This window comes from Poecilia mexicana, unplaced genomic scaffold, assembly GCF_051168715.1.
Source record: "Poecilia mexicana isolate PSO_F unplaced genomic scaffold, ASM5116871v1 scaffold_21, whole genome shotgun sequence".
In the NCBI taxonomy this organism is placed as follows: domain Eukaryota; kingdom Metazoa; phylum Chordata; class Actinopteri; order Cyprinodontiformes; family Poeciliidae; genus Poecilia; species Poecilia mexicana.
Window position 1 is genome coordinate 19,651,307 of NW_028263390.1, and position 19,922 is coordinate 19,671,228.

General features: G+C 37.7%; 2 protein-coding genes across 2 annotated transcripts in view; both read left to right on the forward strand.

Annotated features, from left to right (window-relative positions):
• Positions 1-8,954, forward strand: part of map3k5 (mitogen-activated protein kinase kinase kinase 5) — a 69,492-nt gene extending 60,538 nt beyond the window's left edge. Inside the window, exons 23-30 of the mRNA XM_015002067.2 lie at positions 888-1,056; positions 1,127-1,312; positions 4,229-4,334; positions 5,556-5,799; positions 5,882-5,994; positions 6,632-6,753; positions 6,838-6,914; positions 7,895-8,954. Of these exons, the coding sequence (XP_014857553.2) occupies positions 888-1,056; positions 1,127-1,312; positions 4,229-4,334; positions 5,556-5,799; positions 5,882-5,994; positions 6,632-6,753; positions 6,838-6,914; positions 7,895-7,955 (1,078 nt within the window). The 3' untranslated portion in view covers positions 7,956-8,954. The remainder of the gene's footprint in view (positions 1-887; positions 1,057-1,126; positions 1,313-4,228; positions 4,335-5,555; positions 5,800-5,881; positions 5,995-6,631; positions 6,754-6,837; positions 6,915-7,894) is intronic.
• Positions 8,955-9,102: 148 nt separating this feature from the next.
• lrp11 (low density lipoprotein receptor-related protein 11) lies at positions 9,103-19,157 on the forward strand. The gene is made up of 9 exons (XM_088001774.1): positions 9,103-10,708; positions 12,981-13,138; positions 14,495-14,636; positions 14,718-14,843; positions 16,074-16,271; positions 17,320-17,487; positions 17,575-17,631; positions 18,522-18,614; positions 18,690-19,157. Exons 1-9 carry the CDS (start codon positions 10,162-10,164, stop codon positions 18,842-18,844), a joined length of 1,644 nt encoding a protein of 547 aa, XP_087857900.1. The 5' UTR covers positions 9,103-10,161; the 3' UTR covers positions 18,845-19,157.
• The last annotated feature ends 765 nt before the right edge of the window (positions 19,158-19,922 follow it).

Below are 19,922 nucleotides of genomic sequence, written 5' to 3' on the forward strand. Positions count from 1 at the left end.
AAAATATTTGAACTTGAAATTAAACCTAAAATACATGGAAAGATTTTGCAGTGTATGTCCTAAAATAGATTTTTATGAAGATTTCCATTCAAACTTGATGCAGTCATTACTTTAGTATTGATTTAAAAAGTATTCGTAACGTGGTACATTATTTAACTTTAATAAGTGGAATTAGTACTTTTTCAACAATATTTAAATTATTCACTTAAAAAGTGCTGAAAAGTTAATTGTAAGTTAATTTTGTCTTATTTCAAGTGGACTAAGATATTTTCATAATTACAAACTAGACAAAAGTCTTGTTTGTAATTATTATTATTATTATTTCCTTCTTGGTACCTGAGTACTATATTTAATTTAAGGGAGAGGTTCTGTGCAAATTTGTCTTTGCTGAGCTTTACTTCATGTTATAAATTCATTCCCATATAAAAAACAAACCTCTGAAGAAGACACTGATTCCTTCCTTCTTCACAAAACGTAAACAGAAATGGAGTAGAGTCAGATTTTAGTAGTTGGGATTTCTTTTCTATCTGCCATTTCCCCTGCTAGCGCTAGCCTCTCGCATTTGTTTTGGTTGTATTTACCCAGAATACCCTGCATTATAGTCCACTTCCCGTTTTTGGAACTGATTTCAAACCAGAGTTCACTTCAACCGAACCAAGACTTAAGATTTTGGTGGACTAGATGTTGTTTTTCTTGGTCCAGATCAGAGTTCAGTTGCACATTCAGACCTCCCCAAACGAACCGGACTTTCTAGGCGAACATACTGGAGTTTGATTAAAGCAGATGAAACGCCTATTGTTAAGTGTCATGGCCACTTCTTATGGTTTAGAAGCACCTGTCTAATGAAATTATGGTTTTAAAATGACATTTTCAAACGTTATTCTCAGCATTCCAGTGGAAAACTTCGAGGACCACAGCGCACCTCCATCTCCTGATGAGAAAGACACCGGGTTCTTCATGCTCCGGAAGGACAGCGAGAGGCGGGCCACCCTGAACCGCATCCTGACCGAGGACCAGGACAAGGTGGTAGGAAACCTGATGGAGGCTCTCACGCAGGTGGGTGATGGACGACAACCTCAGGAAGTAAATATCAGCATCTGATTTAATGACTCAAATTGACTTCCAGGGCTCTGAGGAAATGAAGCTGAAGGCTCAGCACATCTCCACCCTCGTCGTGAGTTTGGCCGACTTTGTCCGCGTGGCTGACAGGAAAATCATCGCCACCACCTTGTCGCAGCTCAAACTGGAGCTGGACTTTGACAGCACCGCCATCAGCCAGCTGCAGGTCGTGCTGTTCAGCTTCCAGGATGCTGTGAGTCTGTTCAACACGGCGCGGCGCACAAAATGCATCACAGAATACACCCAAACTAAAACAACTCAAACACTTAATTTCTGGGATGAAGTTATTAATTGCATTAATTGTGATTAATCGAATTAATCGTGATTAATCGATTATTGAAATAATTGTCAACTGGATTACAGAGACTCAATAAAAAGGCTATTTAGTGAAAACAAACATATTCAGAGCAGTAATTAATGGAAAACTGTGCTAAACATATATATATATATATATATATATATATATATATATATATATATATATATATATATATATATATATATATGTATATATATAAAAATCCCTTCTCACCCTCCGCGGGTGGTCTCTCTCAGCTCGGGTCCTCTACCAGAGGCCTGGGAGCTTCAGGTTCTCCTCCAGTATCTTGGCTGTGCCTAGAACTGCACATTTCTGGACTGAGATGTCTGATGTTGTTCCTGGGATCTGTTTGAGCCACTGCTCCAGTTTGGGGGTGACTGCCCCGAGGGTCCCGATGACCACAGGCACCACTGTGGTCTTCACCTTCCAGGCCTTCTCCAGTTCCTCTCTGAGGCCCTGGTATTTCTCCAGTTTGTCATGCTCCTTCTTCCTGATGTTGTGGTCACTTGGTATTGCTACATCCACCACAACGGCTTTCCTCTGTTCTTTATCCACCACCACAATGTCCGGTTGGTTCGCCATTACCATCTTGTCTGTCTGGATCTGGAAGTCCCACAGGATCTTAGCTCGGTCATTCTCCACCACCTTTGGGAGTGTTCCCCATTTTGACCTCGGGGCTTCCAGTCCATATTCTGCACAGATGTTCCTGTACACTATGCCCGCCACTTGGTTATGTCGTTCCATGTACGCTTTCCCTGCCAGCATCTTGCACCCTGCTGTTATGTGCTGGACTGTCTCAGAGGCCTCCTTGCACAACCTACACCTTGGGTCTTGTCTGGTGTGGTAGATCTGAGCCTCTATTGCTCTGGTGTTTAGGGCCTGTTCCTGGGCGGCCAGGATGAGGGCCTCCGTGCTGTCCTTGAGTCCAGCTTTCTCCAGCCATTGGTAGGATTTCCTGATATCAGCCACATCAGTTATTTGTCGGTGGTACATCCCATGTAGGGGCTTGTCTTCCCATGATGGTTCCTCCAGCACCTCGTCCTCTGTTCCCCATTGCCTGAGACATTCGCTGAGTACATCGTCCGTTGAGGCTTTTTCCCTGATGTATTTATGGATCTTGGATGTTTCATCCTGGACAGTGGCTCTCACACTCACTAGTCCTCTATATATATATATATATATATGATTAATCGGATCAATCCTGATTAATCGATTATTAATATTTCTATTATGAAAAATAATAAAAAATATTTTATTATTATTTTTAAATAAAAATAATTTGAACTAGGTGAAGATAAAACTGCCATGTAAGGATGTTTGTTAATCTTAAATGGAAAATATATTTATTTGTTTGTACAGTAATGGCTTTTTTAATTGATTATTATATTAGTTGATGATTATTTCAAAAATTGATTAATCGTTTCAACCCTATATTTCACTACTTTATTTTTGTTTACTTTTGCAATATGATCCAAAAAATAAAACACATTGAAGTTAGTGATTGCAAAATGCAATTTCTATTTATAAGGCCTAAAAACCAGTTTCCCACTCTTCTGAACCAGTCATGTGATTTCCTGCCTATTATCCATCCCCCTTTGGAGGCAGAGGTGCCTCTCGCCTTTCTGTCAGCCTCTGAACACTTTGGTGTGAATGTTTCATGCCTTCTACATCTGCTGCATTCAGCAGCAAGCTGCCTCTTTATTCTCCTCCAATTCTGCACAGATTTCAGACAGAAATCTGAAAAATACTTCAGTGAAAAAAGGGGATCTGCCAGGAGTAATTGAGCCTTCTGCAAAAAGGCTCATCTGCTCTCTCCCCTTTAGAAATGTAGATTAAACTACTCATGAGCAAATTGTTGTTTTCATATTAGTGAGGGGTATTGCATAACCTAAAGCAGAAAGTGGAGCTCTGACGCCTCCTGCTGGTCGTCACTGCATCAAGTTTGGATGAAAATACGTATATGTAAAAAAAAAAATCTATTTTAGAAGATATACTCTGCAAAAACACTAAATCTTTCCAAGTATTTTGGTCCTGTTTTTAGTGCAGATATATCTTAGTACATTTGAATTAAGACAAAACTATCTAAAAAGTAACTTTTCAGCAAGAAAATTGAGTTTTAAGCCAATATATTCCTTAATATTGATGAGAAAGTATGGAAGATTATTTCACCTATAATATGGAAATGTCTTGTTATATGTGAAATTATGATATTAATGAATTATTGACTTAAATCAAGCTTGTAAGTTAGTTTCTTAATTTAAGTGTACTAACTAGACCAAAAGTACTTGGATATTATTTTGTGTTTTTGCAGTGTTTCATAAGCTTTGCACAAAAACACAAAATCTTACCAAGTATTTCTTGTTTAGTTTCTACTGCAAATATCTTAGTAGATTTGAAATAAGACAAAACTAACTTAAAAGGAAGTTTTAAGTCCTTAATATTAATGAAAACGTTCTAGTTCCACTGGTGCCGTTACCTAGCAACGCCAGCCAAGCCCAGCCCGTCTCCTAGCAACCCGGTTCTAGTTCCACTGACAGATTATTTCTCTTATAACGAGACATTGTTCCCGTGTTATAAGTGTTATAATATGCCAGTGGAACTAGAAAGTTTTCATCAATATTAATGAATTATTGACTTAAAATTAGCTCTGAAATCTGGTTAAAACTTACTTGTAAGTTAAATGTGCAAAGATATTTGCACCAGAAACTGGACCAGAAATATTAGATAAGATTTTGAGTTGCTGCAGTGTGTCACAGTGTGTTCTGAATATGCAAATCTTGACATTTCCAGGTGAACAAAGTGCTGCGAAACCACAACATCAAGCCTCACTGGATGTTCGCTCTGGACAACATCATCCGGAAAGCCGTGCAGACCGCCATCACCATCCTGGTGCCAGGTAGCGTCCGCGGCGTCTCGAGCACAGCCCCTCTAATCGAGTTAGAGCCAGCCTGCTGCTGGCCACATCCTACTGATGGATATGTGAGCTGTTTGGTCTCAGTGCTCAGCTTTGAGCACGAATAAGAAGAGAGGAATCGAAAATGCTTTATATTCAGGGAATATATGGAGAAAGACGCTCAGATTTCAAATTAATATATAGCTTTTTTTTAATCCGATTAACAATCTGCTAAAATGTTACAGAGTGATACATCAGCAGCTAAATTAATCTAAAAATAACTATTTGCTTTGGCTTTTCCTTTTCTGCTTGCACTGCAAAAACACAAAATCTTACCAAGTAATTTTATCGTGCAAATATCCTAGTTCACTTGAAATTTACGAGTGACTTTTTAGCATAACAGAAACATGTTTTAAGGTTAACCCGATTAATTTTGATTAATTAATTAATTAATGAAATAATTAACTAATTTGGTAATTGATTAATTATTAACTGGGGTTACAGATTCCAGCAGTAATTAAGCCAAAACTGTATAAAATATGTACATTTAAATACACTTAAGATAAAACACTTTTGTCTGTCAGTATGTTTTAGCTAAAACTCCTCAAACTGCAAAGTTTTAGCTTCACTCGGTTCAAATTAAGCAATAAAATGTTTATTTTCTTACATAAAAAAGGAATTTTGTTATTTATTGGCATCTTTTAATCTATTTCTAATATTACAGAAAAAAGTTTTAGGTGGTCAAATGAAAATCTATGCAATATGCCAATTTTTATAGATTAATTGCCAGAATAATTGATTATTTATTTAGTTGTATTACAGGACTAAAGATGCTGGAACTGAAACTGTTATTTTCTTTACAAATTAATTAATAATTTCATTCACAAATTTAACTTGTTTGCAAAACATCCAATTTATAAAAATAAATATGCTGTAATTTGATTTAAAACAAAAACAACTAGAACTCCTGCCAGCTTAATGAATGAAGAGAAATAAAGTTTCCCATTTCATTTTACAAATAAAAATCTGAAAAGTGTGGGTTGCATTTTGTGTTCTGCCCCATTTCTTCTGTTTCCTCTAAATGAAATCAAGTGCATGGTGATCTAAATACTTCAAGCTTTTATCTCGACTTCTGAATTCCAGTTTAACAAAACAACCAGAAAAGCAGCAACGTTTCCGCCTCGCTGCTGGTTTCATGAACAGGACTTTCTGTCTTGTTTTCAGAGCTGAGGCCTCACTTCAGCCTGGCCTCAGAAAGCGATGCGGCCGACCAGGACGACTTCGACGACGACGTGGAGCCCGTCAGAAACTCCACCCACCAGAGCCGCGCGCCCGCCGTCGTCGCCCAGGACGACACGGTGGCGACGTCCGGCGTGAGCACGCTCAGTTCCACCGTCTCCCACGAGTCCCACAACGCGCCGCGATCCGTGAACATGGAGCTGGGCCGCATGAAGCTGGAGACCAACAGGTAGACACTGATAACTCCTGCAGGGGTGTTCCGGTCGTGTTCGTCGTCTCCTAACCCTAAACCTCCTGTGTGTTGACTGCAGGCTGCTAGAAGAGCTGCTGCAGAAGGAGAGAGAGTATCAGGCCATCCTGCAACAAGTGCTGGAGGAGAGAGAGCAGGAGATCCGACTGCTGAGGATGCGATCTGAGCCTGCAGGTCTGCGCTTTAATGAAACCAACACAACCTGGCTGTGGTTCAGTGTGCAAAAGATGTGGAGACACTATAAAAAAGTGTGATCATACACATCCATATATACACAAAGATGGCACTTTTTTATCACCTTCTGGAGGTGCAAATTGGAAGATTTCAGACTATATGACATATTTCTTGACTTTCTATCGAACTTAATCATTTGGCTTCCTTCTTGTGTGCAGATTTTGCACTCAAGTTTAAAGAGGAATTATTATGCAAAATTCACATTTTGCACATTTTTGTACTTCCTCCATTTGGGTCTCAACTGCTTCTAAAAACAGTCCGAGCGCTAAAAAAGTTTTTGGCAATAAGTTAAAAGTTTTTTTGGTGTCTGGAAAATGAGCCTTTTCAAAAACTTTCTGAATGTAACGTAACAAATCAGTAGGAACTGCCCCGTTACCTAGCAACCACAGCCGAGCCCAGCCTTCTATTTCATAGAAAAGATGCAATGAACATGTTTAGTATCACCCATAAAACTATCCAAACCTGTCCAAGGAAGCAGAAAAGGTCACCTTTTCAATAGCATGCTTTATCATTTAGTTTTGGAAACATCTTCCTGGCTACTTTTTTTAAATAAATGCAACAACTTGCTCTGGTTTAGAACCCCCCACTGCGTCAGAAAGCTTACAGGATCGGAGACGTGAAGCTGGAGAGAGACACGAAGACCCTGAGCTGACCGGCTGGCTGAGGCTTTCCGGAGCTGACCAGGACGCTATAGACAGAGTAAAGACATTCTACTTTTTATTTCCTCATTACAGGAACAGGAGGTTGTTAAATTAATATTCATGTTTTTGTCTTTTTCTTTAGATACTGAACGAGGAGTATACTTTAAATGACATCCTTCATTATGTGACCAGAGACGACCTGAAGAGTTTAAGACTGAGGTAGTTAAACATTCACTCTTTACTGTAACTAAAGCTCAGTTTCACTTCTGTGTTCAGTCACAGAAATACAAGCAGACGATTAAATCTGTTCTGTACAGGAATACAGAAGTGAAGCTGCAGCAGCTGCCTGTTGCATCATTGTGCATCGTGGGGTTTTACTCTGTTGGCACAGAAAAACTTTACGCTTTCCTCTCTTCTCATTGGGACCAGAAGTTCAATAGCTTAGTGGCTTTATAGTATAAAGGGGAAAGCTCTGGAATCGTGTTTTCTGTTAATTATGCTCATCAGCTCTAACTGGATGAGGAAGTTCAGTAGATCTGGAATCTGATTTGTCTTTCTTTGCAGTGAAAATATTCATACCACTCAAATTTTACCGCTTTTCTTCATGTTACAACCACAAACTTCAACATTTTAACACTTAAGGGAGAAGTGAAAGGAAAACGAAACGTGCTTATCTTGTCAACAGACTCTCCTGGCTAAGCTGGAGAAAAACACTCCTGCAGCATGATGCTGCCTTCACCGTGTTTTACTGCAAAGGTTGTTGTGAACACAGTTAGTTTTCAGCCACAGATCATTTTGCATTTGAATTAGTTAAAAAAAAAAATAGAAGCTTAATACTCGACTTTTTATAGATATTAATGTCTATAATATTTCTACATCTATGAATCCTTTATCTTCCACTTTAAAATCTTGCTTCACTTTGTTATAAATAAATACATATAAGTTTGTGGTCGCAAAAGGACAAAATGGGGAAAAGTTTATAGAGGTATGAATAATTTTGTAAAGCGATATTTGGCGCCATCTAATGGCCTTGCTAAAAATACACTTACACGTGTTCCTATCTAGCTGTTTCATTATTTGCCTATCAGTGTTGTTGTTTTTTACTTCAAAATATTGAGGATTAGGTTGCAACTAAATGCTGTGTATCAGCTGTGGTATCCTTTGAGTTTACAGCTTTTTCTCTCCTTGTTTCTCAACAGAGGTGGAGTTTTGTGTAAACTATGGAAGGCCATCACTGACTTCAGGCAGAAACCAGCCTGACGCCTTTTCTACGAGAAGCCAACCTTGATGTTACCTCAGTATTTATAGGAACAACCAGACGTTTAGGAGGAAAAAACCTGCCTTTATTGGACAGCTTTCCAACCACACAAGAACCTTCTGGAGATTTTTTCTAATTTTCAAACCAAGATTCTGGATTTTAGGAGATTTTTAAAACTATTTTAAAAGAAAGTGCCACTTGTTTTGATAGGACTGTTGGGTAGAAAACGCTGTTTTTGTTACGGATCCACAATGACAAAATTATTTAAATGTTAGGCTTGTTTTTAGCAAAACATTTTCTCCAGACTTATCGTTACGTTTACAGAAGTGGAGACTGACCGCTTTTTAAAACGCCTGAGACACAAAATACTACATCCAACGTCGTCTATACTAATATTTTTATCGCAAAATTTTATCACTACTTTATTTAAATAAATTTTATTTAATTAAACTGTGCTCCTTGGTTTTAGTTTTTATTTAAATATTTTCTTCACATGTCCTTTTAAGGAGCAAATTCACAGTTTTATTGCAAAATATATTCTTCTTGTAAATAATGTGTTATACTTCATCTGTGAATGACTTTTATGTACTTTATAGAAGATATTGCTAAACATAGCTAAGCCTCCATGTGAATTGGACCAAGCCTGCGTTATGAAGACAACGGGGAAAATGACGTGTATATTATTGTATTTTCCAGTCTCTGCTGTCATAGGAAGAAGTATCATTCAGTTGGTAATTAATTAATATAACATGATCTGATCATTGGCTTTTGTTGTTGTACACCGGCACAGTTGTATTTATATCCTGCTTGTAATCCTTGAATCTGATGTATTTTGTGGTGAAATGAAAACAGATTTCTCTTTATGGATCTTTTTTTAACTATTTTCTCTGAAATGGCGGAAATAATCATGAACAGATTGTCAGTTTCATTTTATATTCAGGATGATTCAAGATTTTTGTGTCATTGTTAAAATAAAAATGTTTGTTGAAGCTGTGAAAAAAGTGTGAAATGTATTTACATTTCCCTGCTTTCATAGGCGATCATACACTGATGTAAAATTTAAATGTTTGCAGCTAAAAGTACCAGAAAAGTAACTGCAAAGGTATTGAGTAACTGTACCACAGTGTGAGAACTATGGCCAGTTACAGACGTGAGAATAATTTCTCAACTTAAATTAGCAATTCTAATAAATCTGTACAAATTAAAAAAAAATATATATATATATATATATTTAAGTAATACACTAATATTATTACCATGGGGGGGAAATGTACGCTTATATCAAGGGCCAAAAACAGCACAATTTAATCAATAAATAAGGTCATATTTATTGTTTGAATTATGACATTTAGTAATTTATGTGTACTATTTAATTTATTACATTTAAACAGTACATTGCTTAATTGTAATAATTTAAGTGAAACAAAACATGTAAATGGTATAAATAAAAACACTAAACATTATTTAAATATTTGAATGTTTTTTTATTAAACGTCCAACTAAGTTATTAAATCCTATGTGATCATTTTAGTCCTGTTGCAGCACATTGTATATTTAAATTACGTCACATTTGCTACAGATAAGGTTATTGGACTGTAGTTAAACTGTTGTGCAGGTTGACCAATCAAATCATTTTCACAGTTTTGGGTACCAAAATACGGACCAAAAATAAATACTGAAATAATTTAATGATTTAAACATGCAATTCAAGTTTTATTGAGCATTTACAACTGTAATTTATATATTAAATAAATTCATTATACATTTCCACAAGGACATATTTTAGCTTAAATTTATTTGATCTAGTTTTAAATAAGCTATCGAAGATTAAGATATTTATTTAACTATTTATTTAGATCCCATCACTTTTGATTCACTATACACTACATCTGAGCTGCAACAGGTGAATTGCTCGTCGCCATATTTGTTTTTCAATTATTAGTGTGACGTCAGCATTCTGCTCTCGCGACCGACCCTCTCTCACCATGACAACGGCAGATGACTTTTAGCATCGTCGGGAGACAGCCGTTACCTCCGCCGCCGGTGATTTAGAGGCGTTTTTTCCTAATAAATTTGTGTTTTAAATCGGCCCGCCTGGTTTATTTTTCATGTCGGAAGGTCGCTGGAGCTGATAGAGCCCCTCATGAGCGGGAGGCCAGCCGGAGGCAGAGAGAGACGCTGTTTTACCGAGTGAACAACAACAACAACATGGCTCTGCTTCAGCATCCCCGGCTGCTGCTCCCCTGTGTTTTCCTGCTGCTCTTCGCCGGCCGTGTCCACGCCCGCTCCTCTCAGATATCAGATCTGAAATCTAAAATCTCCGGGGTGGAGGAGCTGCTGGAGGAATTCCGGAAGCAGCTCCAGCAGGACCAGACATACAGAGCGGCCGACGTGAGCGACTCCTGCGTAGGCGACTTCAGCGCCGCGGAGCAGCGCATCATCCGGACAAAGGCCTCCATCGAGCAGGGAGCCACCTTCCTGTTGGCCCCGGACACGGTGTACACCTGGAGGGACTGCTTGCACGCCTGCTGCTCGCAGCCTCACTGCACGGTGGCGGTGGTCCAGGAGGACCTGCAGCGACCTGCGGACAGCCTCAGCTGTTACCTGTTTAACTGCACCTACAGGAATAAAAACATCTGCTCCTTCGCTCCGCAGGAAGGCTTCACCACCTACAGCCGGACACCGAACGGCACGCTGGGGCACCGGCCTGGAACCACCGGGAGGCCCCGGCAAGCTGGGGAGGATGACACCCCAGGTGGGAGCTGTCTTTATAAAACCTCATCATTCTGTAGGATTATAATGCTAATAACAAAACATCACTGTTAAAGATTAGCTTACAATTATATTTTTAAAAGTACTTTATTTACCCCAAAAGGAAATTAAATATAGCTGACTATCAGGGCTGTTAACATTCAAGTATTGTCAAAGTTGGGTAGTAAATAGTTACATTTACTTGAATAACTTTTTTTTTGTACTTTTAGGAATATTTTTACTGCGCTGTTTTAACTCTTACTTGAGTAAAACTTCTGGGTTCTCCACTGAATGAGAAACAAACATGTTTTAACCAAAAAATCAACAGACACACACCTGCAGTTTTTGTTTATTTTAAAAGTTTATATTGAAAGAAACTGATTTGGAAAAAAAAATATTTGGCCTGATTTTGTTATTTATATGAATAATTTTGGTTTTGAAACAATAATGTGAAATAATTTGATCAGTTACTCAATATTTTTACCATAAACTTTGTTAATCTTACTTCAGTCATTTATTTTGCCTGATTTTGTTATATTTTGTTACTCACATGAATTATTGTCATTTTTGTCCTTAAAATTTCCACTTAAATTTATATTTTGATCTGTCTGATGATGAAATTTTTAAATATTAAATTTGATCAGTTACTCAATACTTGAGTAAACTTTTTACCAAATGTTTTTTTACTCTTGAGTAATTTCTTGGACGGATACTTTTTAAAATGTATGGAAGTAGTGCCACTCTTACTTGAGTAAAAGTTTTGGGTACTCTGTCCACCTCTGAGTGTTGCTAATCCACCTCATTTGCTTTTGCCGCTCGCTTTTCTCTCTGTCTGGTAAGGATTTAAAGACGTTGTTCTGGGATGTGATCTTCCCAGTATGACTGTTGGAATGAATGTACTGTGGTGTGAATACTTTTGCAAAAGCTTTGTAGTTTCTATTTTACTCAGCCGATTAAATTAGTGGCAAAGTTTCTGGTCAACTTAAAATTAAGCTTTAAAGTTGCAATTAGGAAGTGAAAAACATTACATTTTTATAAAAATTATACCAAAGTTGTTTTTTGTATGTTCTCTGGCTCATGTTCAGAAAATAGAAACATTTTATTAACCATTTTCTGTAAACAATTCTGTCTATTTACTGAATTTCGTTTTTAATGTCCTCAAAGGGAAATCAGGCTATTAGACACTGATAGTATTTTATAGCAACTGAGGAAGCATTGCCAATTGTTCGCATATACAAATGTTTTATTTTGTCAGTGTAAAGCATGACAGCAGAATGTTGACCTTTTCACTGTAAATTTGGTTTAAATTTACTATAAATAATGAGAATATGATTTGTTCGACAGTAAAGTCTCTTTATATCAGCCATGCGTCTCAGCACATTGCAACTAAACATTATCAGCTGGTACGTCACTGCTAAGGCGCCACGGTTGGATTAATGATTGTCCTCTAGGTCAGGATGCTGAGAGCAGGACCAGATGTTGTGTAGCTTTAGCTGAATGTCAGTAAATGTAAAACAAGTGGTTCAATTTTCTTATTTCAGATTTTGAGTAGCTAATTTTTTTATGCTTTATGTCACCAAAGTGAATATATTCAGTTTTCAACTTCCTAAGACAGGCATGCTAACCATTTTTTGTTAATATAGTTGAAATACAATTTTTTCTTTAAAAACTATTTATTTGTGGCTTTTCTTTGTTTGATTAAAAGTGGGGGTGCACTGATTTATCGGCACCAATTTCCTTAATTCTGAGAGAATGGTGATCGGCCGATACTTAAATGTGATGCTGATCTTATGCACCGATCTGATCGACCTCAGTGAAGGTCTAAAAATCAGCCGGTGTCCTCTTCTGCTCTCCCATGAGAGAAGTTTGACTGACAGACCGGCCCGCCGGGTCATGTCTGCACAGATGCAATTAACAATAGTCGCTCAGCTGTTTCCAATTCAGCGATTTTATTGCAACTTTTAGTGACATTTCAGACAAAAAAAATTGGTATCGGCCAAAATCGGAATCAGCATGTCAGGCTTTTAAAGAGCCAGAAAACTGCAATCGGTGCACCCATGATTAAAAGTCTAAACTTCTAATATTCTACTCCATAATTTTAGCTTCAAAGCTTAATATCGTAGTAGGGTGGCATTAAGTTCTGCAGCAAAAGCTGTACAAAAGCAGGAGTGTTATTAATATGCTTTGTGAAAAGGAACCAAAATCAGTGTTTAGTCAAATTTAACCTAAATCAGAGACGTAAACACCACAGGACTAACGTCGGGTCAAATCCACAGAAACGGACGAGCCTCCTCGCAGCGATGCGGGGCAGGACGTGGTGATCCAGCTGCCCACCGACTGGGCCGTCCTGGACGGCAGGGACAGCGTGGACGACCACAGGATCACCCACTACGAGTGGACTCTCGTTAGAGGAGACACAGCCGTCAACATGAAGGTCTGTTTTCACGTTTTATCTGTCACTAAATCCAGCAGAACGGACACAAAACGCCAAAACGTTAAGTTAATAATTTGCTCATATTTATGAAAAAGTTCACCTTCGCAGATAATTTTCACTTTTAGCAAGACATTCTTCACACATAATTGAAATAATTATTTCACGCACTTTTCATCAGTATTAATGAATTTTTAATTTTAAACCAGCTCCTGGATCTTGCTGAAAAGTTACTTTCAAGTTAGTTTTGTCTCATTTCAAATGTTATTTGCATTAGAAACTAGACAAACAATATTTGGTAATGTTTAGTGTTTTTATGGTGAAGGTGTTGCTCTAGTTCATTATCATAGCTGCAAACACAGCTCTATGTGAAGACATATCTCTGGAAAACTTGTACTTGCACAAAAATACAGTTTTAATCTTGATGAGCCAGGTGAACCACGGAGCTGCTTTTCTGGATCAGCGCTCAGTCACATGATGCAAATATTTGCTCTTCCACTGTGAATGATCAAGTTGTTGTGAGAGACATGAGGGAATAAAAAGCATTGACGCTCGGTTTACAGTAAACCGGTTCACTTGAATGCACAGCTCCATATTTCCACGCTGTATCAACAGAGATTAGATTTGGTTTTGCATTCACAAAGTCCAGAGAAAAACATGAGCCGGTTTCAGTGACCTGAACCTCAGAGATCATTTCCTTAGAGATAATTTAATAAATTCTTCTTTTTGCTCACTTTCTTTTCTAAACAAAGATAGAAAATGTTTTCAAAAAGTGACTTTTATTCAGGCGTCCCTTTTGTGAGTTATACTAGTATTAGGGTCAGGCTCAAGAATTTTTGTTCGATTATGATAATTTAGCCGTAGCATTAGCAGAAACAGTTTTAACCAGAAAATAGTTGTTTTAAAAAGAAAAAAATGTTTTGATGAGAAAAAGGTTTGAATTATCAGGATTTGACTTGAGCAACTAGTTTCAACGTCCTGCGACTAATCAACTATTATTTGTAAAACTTAAACGGCGTAACGAATAACTTCACAAGATGTTCAACATTCCTCATTCATTTTTTGTTAGTTTTTGTATCTGAGTTCTCATAAAATTATGACTTTATTCTGGTAATTAAAAAAATTAATCTTACCCCGGCTCTTAATACTCCATCGTAGAGTTAATTTAAATAAATAGAAGCTTGTCAAACAAGATGGCCGCCTCAGCGTGATGACATCACTCTGAACTATAGAAACCCAACAACTGGTGAAAAAAATCCAGATTTTCCACAAATTAAATCTTCCAAAACCCAACAGTTGAATTAATAAAATCCCTGGTATGAACCTGGGCGTGCTTCATTTTGTTTGTGCACCCTGAAGGCGACCCACCCAGGGCTGCTGAAGGTCAGCGGTATGCAAGAGGGCGTCTACACGTTCCAGATGACTGTCACCGACTCGGCGGGGCAGAAGAGCTCCGACAACGTCTCCGTCACCGTGCTGGCACCAAAACACCAGGCGGAGGGTGAAAGGCTCTCCGACAGTGTCTCCACTTTTGGTTCTGACTGTTTGGAGTTTGAGTGGTTAATCGTATTTGTGTTCACAGTTTGCACTGGTGACTGCTCCAACTACCAGTTCAAGTGTGACGATGGCTGCTGCATCGACATCTCCTACGCCTGTGACGGGAGGCAGCACTGTCCCGACCGCTCTGACGAAGACTTCTGCTCAAACTGTACTGATTTTCATCCTTTACATTAGAGATGCAAACAATTAATCGATTTATGATTAATAGTCAGTTAATGTTTTATAAGATTAAAATGAGTTTCAATCAATTAACTTATAACATCTGCTTAGACCTTATTTTAGAGTTGTAATTTAGCCTCCATCCAGCAGAGGGCGCCACTGCCCACACTGAAGCGAAGTCAGCTAGAATAGGGTTACAGATGGTGGAGCAATATTAGAACAATAAAGAGAAACCGTCCAGTTTGGAGTGGAAAACGCACTTTCTGCTGTTCTGTTTTGAACCATGAAAGCTCAACAAACTCAAGTTTAACCTGATGGTGCTCATCAAGCCGAGCTGCGACCGACTGAGTCATTAGAGCCGTTTAGATACAAAAACAGGAGCAAATTTCCACCAAAAATCTAAAAAAATGTAGGAAAAAACAAACATGGGGTGCCTTGGTGGCACAGGGGCAAAGCACAACCCACGTATTGAGGCTTTGGTCCTCGTGGCGGTGGTCACAGGTTTGATTCCCGGCCTGGTGACATTTGCTGCATGTCTTCCCCCCCTCTCATTACCCTCCTTCCTGTTGAACTACTTTCAAATAAAGGCCACTAGAGCCAACAAAACCTTAAAAAAAAAACATGAGCTCCAAAAGACAAAACTTTGCTAGAAAATTCTCAGATTCGACTCTAATTTTCTAGAAAAAGAAACTCTGAAATTTCAATTCAAAACTCAAAACTGAAATTTTGTGATCTCAAATTGTCAGAAATTCTTTACTTTTAGACGTTTCAAAATTCAAAAGCCAAAAATGTTTCAACTTTTGAAATTTCCATGTTTTTTCTAGACAATTTCTGGGATTAGTCTCAAATTTCAGTTTTTTCTAGCAAATGTTTGTCTTTCCAAGCTCAGAAATTTCCAAGTTTTTTTTCATAGAAAATTAATGAGATTAATCTACAATTTTCCAGATTTTTTTGGTGCAAATTTACCCATTTTTTTAATCAACATTAGCTCTAATACACTGTTGTATTCACTCACTCAAAAACCTCCTTAAACTCTCTGATTTGAAGACAAAGCTCTGGTTTTTAAGAAAATGGCTGCTTATCAATTAATTGTTCGATTAATCATTTGATAACTTTATATGAGCTCATGAATCAATAACTTGCATCCCTGCTTTGAGTAAAAATGATTAAAAACACCTCATCTAACACCCAGAACCTGATCCCTGTGGGTTTGTTTTAGTCGATGGTGGCCGGAAGTCAGTGACCCACCCGGTGAATCCCTCCAGCCCTCAGAGGCCTGCAGCCCGGACCCAGCAGGCGGACGGTGCCGCCGTGCTTCCAGAGGCATCCAGGAAAACAGTCGTATCAGCAGTAGACGGGAGCAGCGCCGTTCCTGCTCAGAGCCTCAGCGAGCAGCAGGGCGCGTCTGCTAACCAAGGTAGGAACAAGGTTTATAATCGAGTTAAAGGACATCGGTGTGATGAGTCTACTCCAGTTATTTGTTTGCTAAACAGTAGGATGCGCTCCTTAGTGCTTCATGTTTTTGTAAAGCAGCGTGTTTGTGGGCATGAGAGCAGATGGAGCCTCCAGGCGGCCGCTGAGCCAACAAACCACTCAGCATTCCCTGGGAAAGCAGCTCTTCGCCTGCATCCCTTCTCAGTGCCAGAACAAAGCTCCCCTGTCTCTGATGCCATCTGATCCCTGAATTAGACCGGGACCGGCCAAAAGGCCGCCTGCACCACGGCTGTTTTAACACACTCTGCGTATTATGTGCCTGAAGTTCTCTGAAGAATGAAGCTAAAGAAGACCAGAAGACAGTTTTTGGTCTAATGATGGTTAAACGTGTCATAATCACTTTGTTCATTGCAAAAACTAAAATCTCACCAAGTATCTATGGTCTAGTTTCTGGTGAAAATGCCTTGGTGCTCTTGAAATAAAACAAAACTAACTTGCAGATAACTTTTAAGCAAGAAATGGGAACATCTTTTCAGTAATAATTCCTTAATATTGATGAAAAAGAACTAGTTATCTGTGAAATAATCTGCCAAAATAAAATGTGTTGTTCCAAGTTAGTTTTGTCTTATTTCAAGTGCACCAGAAACTAGACCAAGAATACTTGTTTTTAAATTTAAAAAAATATATTATTGAAAGGAAGTTGTTTAGAAAAGAAAGATGATTAAATTGCAGTTTCTAGATGCACAAACCTGGTTGGGGTTAATCCCAAAGACCAGCTGGGATTTCAGTGGAAGTAAGTCTAGATTAAGGGACTGAATACATAAAATAAAAGGAAACAGTTTATATTTATCCTTCTTTGTGGTAATTTTGCATTACTTTGTGCTGTTCTATCACATAAAATCCTGTGAATTTGGGGTTTTAACATGACAAAATGTGAAAACGTTTCAAGGAAATTAATACTTTTGCAATATTTTTGCAAGGTGATGTAAAATAATATTTGAAACGTTCGTGGTGTGTGTCTGTTTCTGCAGATCCGTGCGCTGCAGATCCGGTCGTTGGCCCCTGTAAAGGCACCTTCCCTCGGTGGTACTACGACCAAACGGCCCGAGAATGCAAACACTTCCTGTACGGTGGTTGCCAGGGTAACCACAACAACTTCCTCCAGGAGTCGGACTGTGTCAGCGAATGTTTACAGAAAAGTAAGAAGATGCATCATTTGATTTCTGCTCGTTTCTTTTAGTCACAAGAATCTGAAGATGTATTTTCACACTGATGTCGTGTTTTAGGCTCGGCCGTCAGCCCAACCAGTGCAGCCGCCTCCGTCACAAGGCCGACTGAGAAAGGTAAAAACATATGTTCACAAGCGATTATTTACTCTGACGATTCATTGATTAATCAGATAAAAATGGCTGATTCTGCAGATTTTTCATTTAACCATTTAAGCCTTTTTAGGTACAGTATTAGAGGTACATTAAAAGATGCAACTGAACAAATAATTCAATTATTTTTAAAATAAAAAATTAATATCTGATTGCTTAAAATGCATTTCTTTAGTAAATTTATACCAAGTGAAGCTAAAATGTGTTTACAAATATTAATATGTTTTTATCTTAAATGTAAATTTATAAATATATTTGTACAGTTTTAGCTTAAATACTGCTCTGAATATGTTGTTTTTTAAATAAATTGTGTTTATTTTAGTCCGTATGCTCTAATTAACGATTATTTCAATAATTGATTAATCCCATTAATTGCTTCAGCCTTACAGTGATCTGGTAATTAGTTTTTTTCTCATGGATTGTAAGATTTTACTTTTATCCAGGACTTTACAGCATATTCGGTTATAGTTCTGCACAAAAAAAATTTAATTGTTACAGAAAAACTGAGAAAAGCCTGATTGTTGCACCTCAAATAAATATGCGGACATTTGAATCTGTTTACTCCAGTTAACATTAATAGATAACAGAAGTAGTTGCAGATTATTTCAATAATTGATTGATTGCAATTAATCCAATTAATCTTTTAATATGCAGAGATTATGCAGACTTTCAGACAGAATACAGTGTTATTACTGCTCTGATTTTTTTTCCCTGAAAATAGCCTTTATCTTAGTAATTTATTCTCTACTTAATTAATATATTAGTTGATGATTAATTCATTGTTTGATTAATCGTGATTAATCGTTTCAGCTCTAGTTTACTGGCTAAAGTCTTGTCTGTATTAATTATTTAAGCTGCGCCTAAAGTTTCCAAAACCCAAGCAGAGAGTAGCGACATAATCTCCAAACCATTTCCAGTTAAAGGCGGACACCCAGGCCCGGAGTCAGGTGAGTCCGGTTATCTCTGCTCATATTTGAATTATAATTTCTCTGCAGGTGAAGCTCTAGTTTTCTTTCCTGCAGGTGCAATTCTTCCTCTGGCGCTCGGCATCCTCATCACCGCCCTGCTGCTGCTCATGATCGGCTGTCGTCTCAGACTCGTTCGTCACAAGCTAAAGAAAGCGCGACCGCTCACCACCGAGGAGTCCGACTACCTCATCAACGGCATGTATCTGTAGCCTAGGAAGCTGTTAGCGCTTCGTCTCAGACTGAAACAACCATACGCTCTGCCGCCCTTAAAAAAATCTAATTACAAATCAATAAAGATGTATCGTTTGCTGTTTAAAATCAACCAAACAACCCGCTAAATTACATATCAGACATTGCTCCTGCACAAAACGTCATTTCTGCCACTAGGGGTCACTGATGTGCCATGTTTGTGCTGCACCTGTTACCACAGCTAGCTTGAATGAAAGACGAGTATTTGAGTGCCCGGTTACCATGGTTACCGTCCATAAATCCTGTTCGAGTCCGAATCGGTTAAGCCACACCGTGTCCTGCGAATCGTCCTGTCTTTACAGCATGTTTTTTTTTTTTTCTTGTGATAAATCATTATAAACAATTTTATTTGGTTTAATGTTTGAAATAAATAAAAGTACCCCATGGAAAGTAATTTTACAATATTGTGGTTATTTGTATTAGTTAATTTGTCTTTTCTTTAAGATTGCTGGGGAATTTACTTACAGGTATGTGTAAATAAAATACTAAAATGTTAATATATCTGTAAATAAAAAAATATATTTCATACAGATGGATATAAATGAACATTTAAATATTACATAAATATTACTAAGTAATAATTTTGCAGAATTCCAACTAAATTTTGAGATTTCTGAAAACCAAGTTAAGTTTCTGCACATTTTTTGCAACATCCTACAAACTTTTGTCACATGACTTTTTTGAAAAAAAGAGGCAACTTTTTAGAGAAATATCTACTTTACAAACAAATAATTTTCTAAAGGACCAGCATTTTACCTCAATCTTTAGAATTTAAAATAAAGAGGACAGATATATTTTTTTTAAGTAATTTTGATTCCAATATATTAAGGAAAACATAAAAACATACAACTACTTCTTTTAGTTTAGTATTGCGGGGAAAAAATGAAAAATGGTTGAAAATGTACATTTATTATTGATCTATCTGTACTTAAAAATGCTAACCAGTAACTTTTAATTTTCAGCAAAAGTCATGAAGACTGGTTTAGAGAGACTTTGAGTTATTTTTGTAAAATTGTGCAAGTTGGAGCCTTGAAATGT

Bases quoted from the DNA above. Each gene is read 5' to 3' on its own strand.
- lrp11 (XM_088001774.1), top strand. From the start codon at position 10,162: ATGGCTCTGCTTCAGCATCCCCGGCTGCTGCTCCCCTGTGTTTTCCTG. The intron at 10,709-12,980 runs GTGGGAGCTGTC...TCAAATCCACAG, and splicing joins TGGGGAGGATGACACCCCAG to AAACGGACGAGCCTCCTCGC. The intron at 14,844-16,073 runs GTACTGATTTTC...GGTTTGTTTTAG, and splicing joins CGAAGACTTCTGCTCAAACT to TCGATGGTGGCCGGAAGTCA.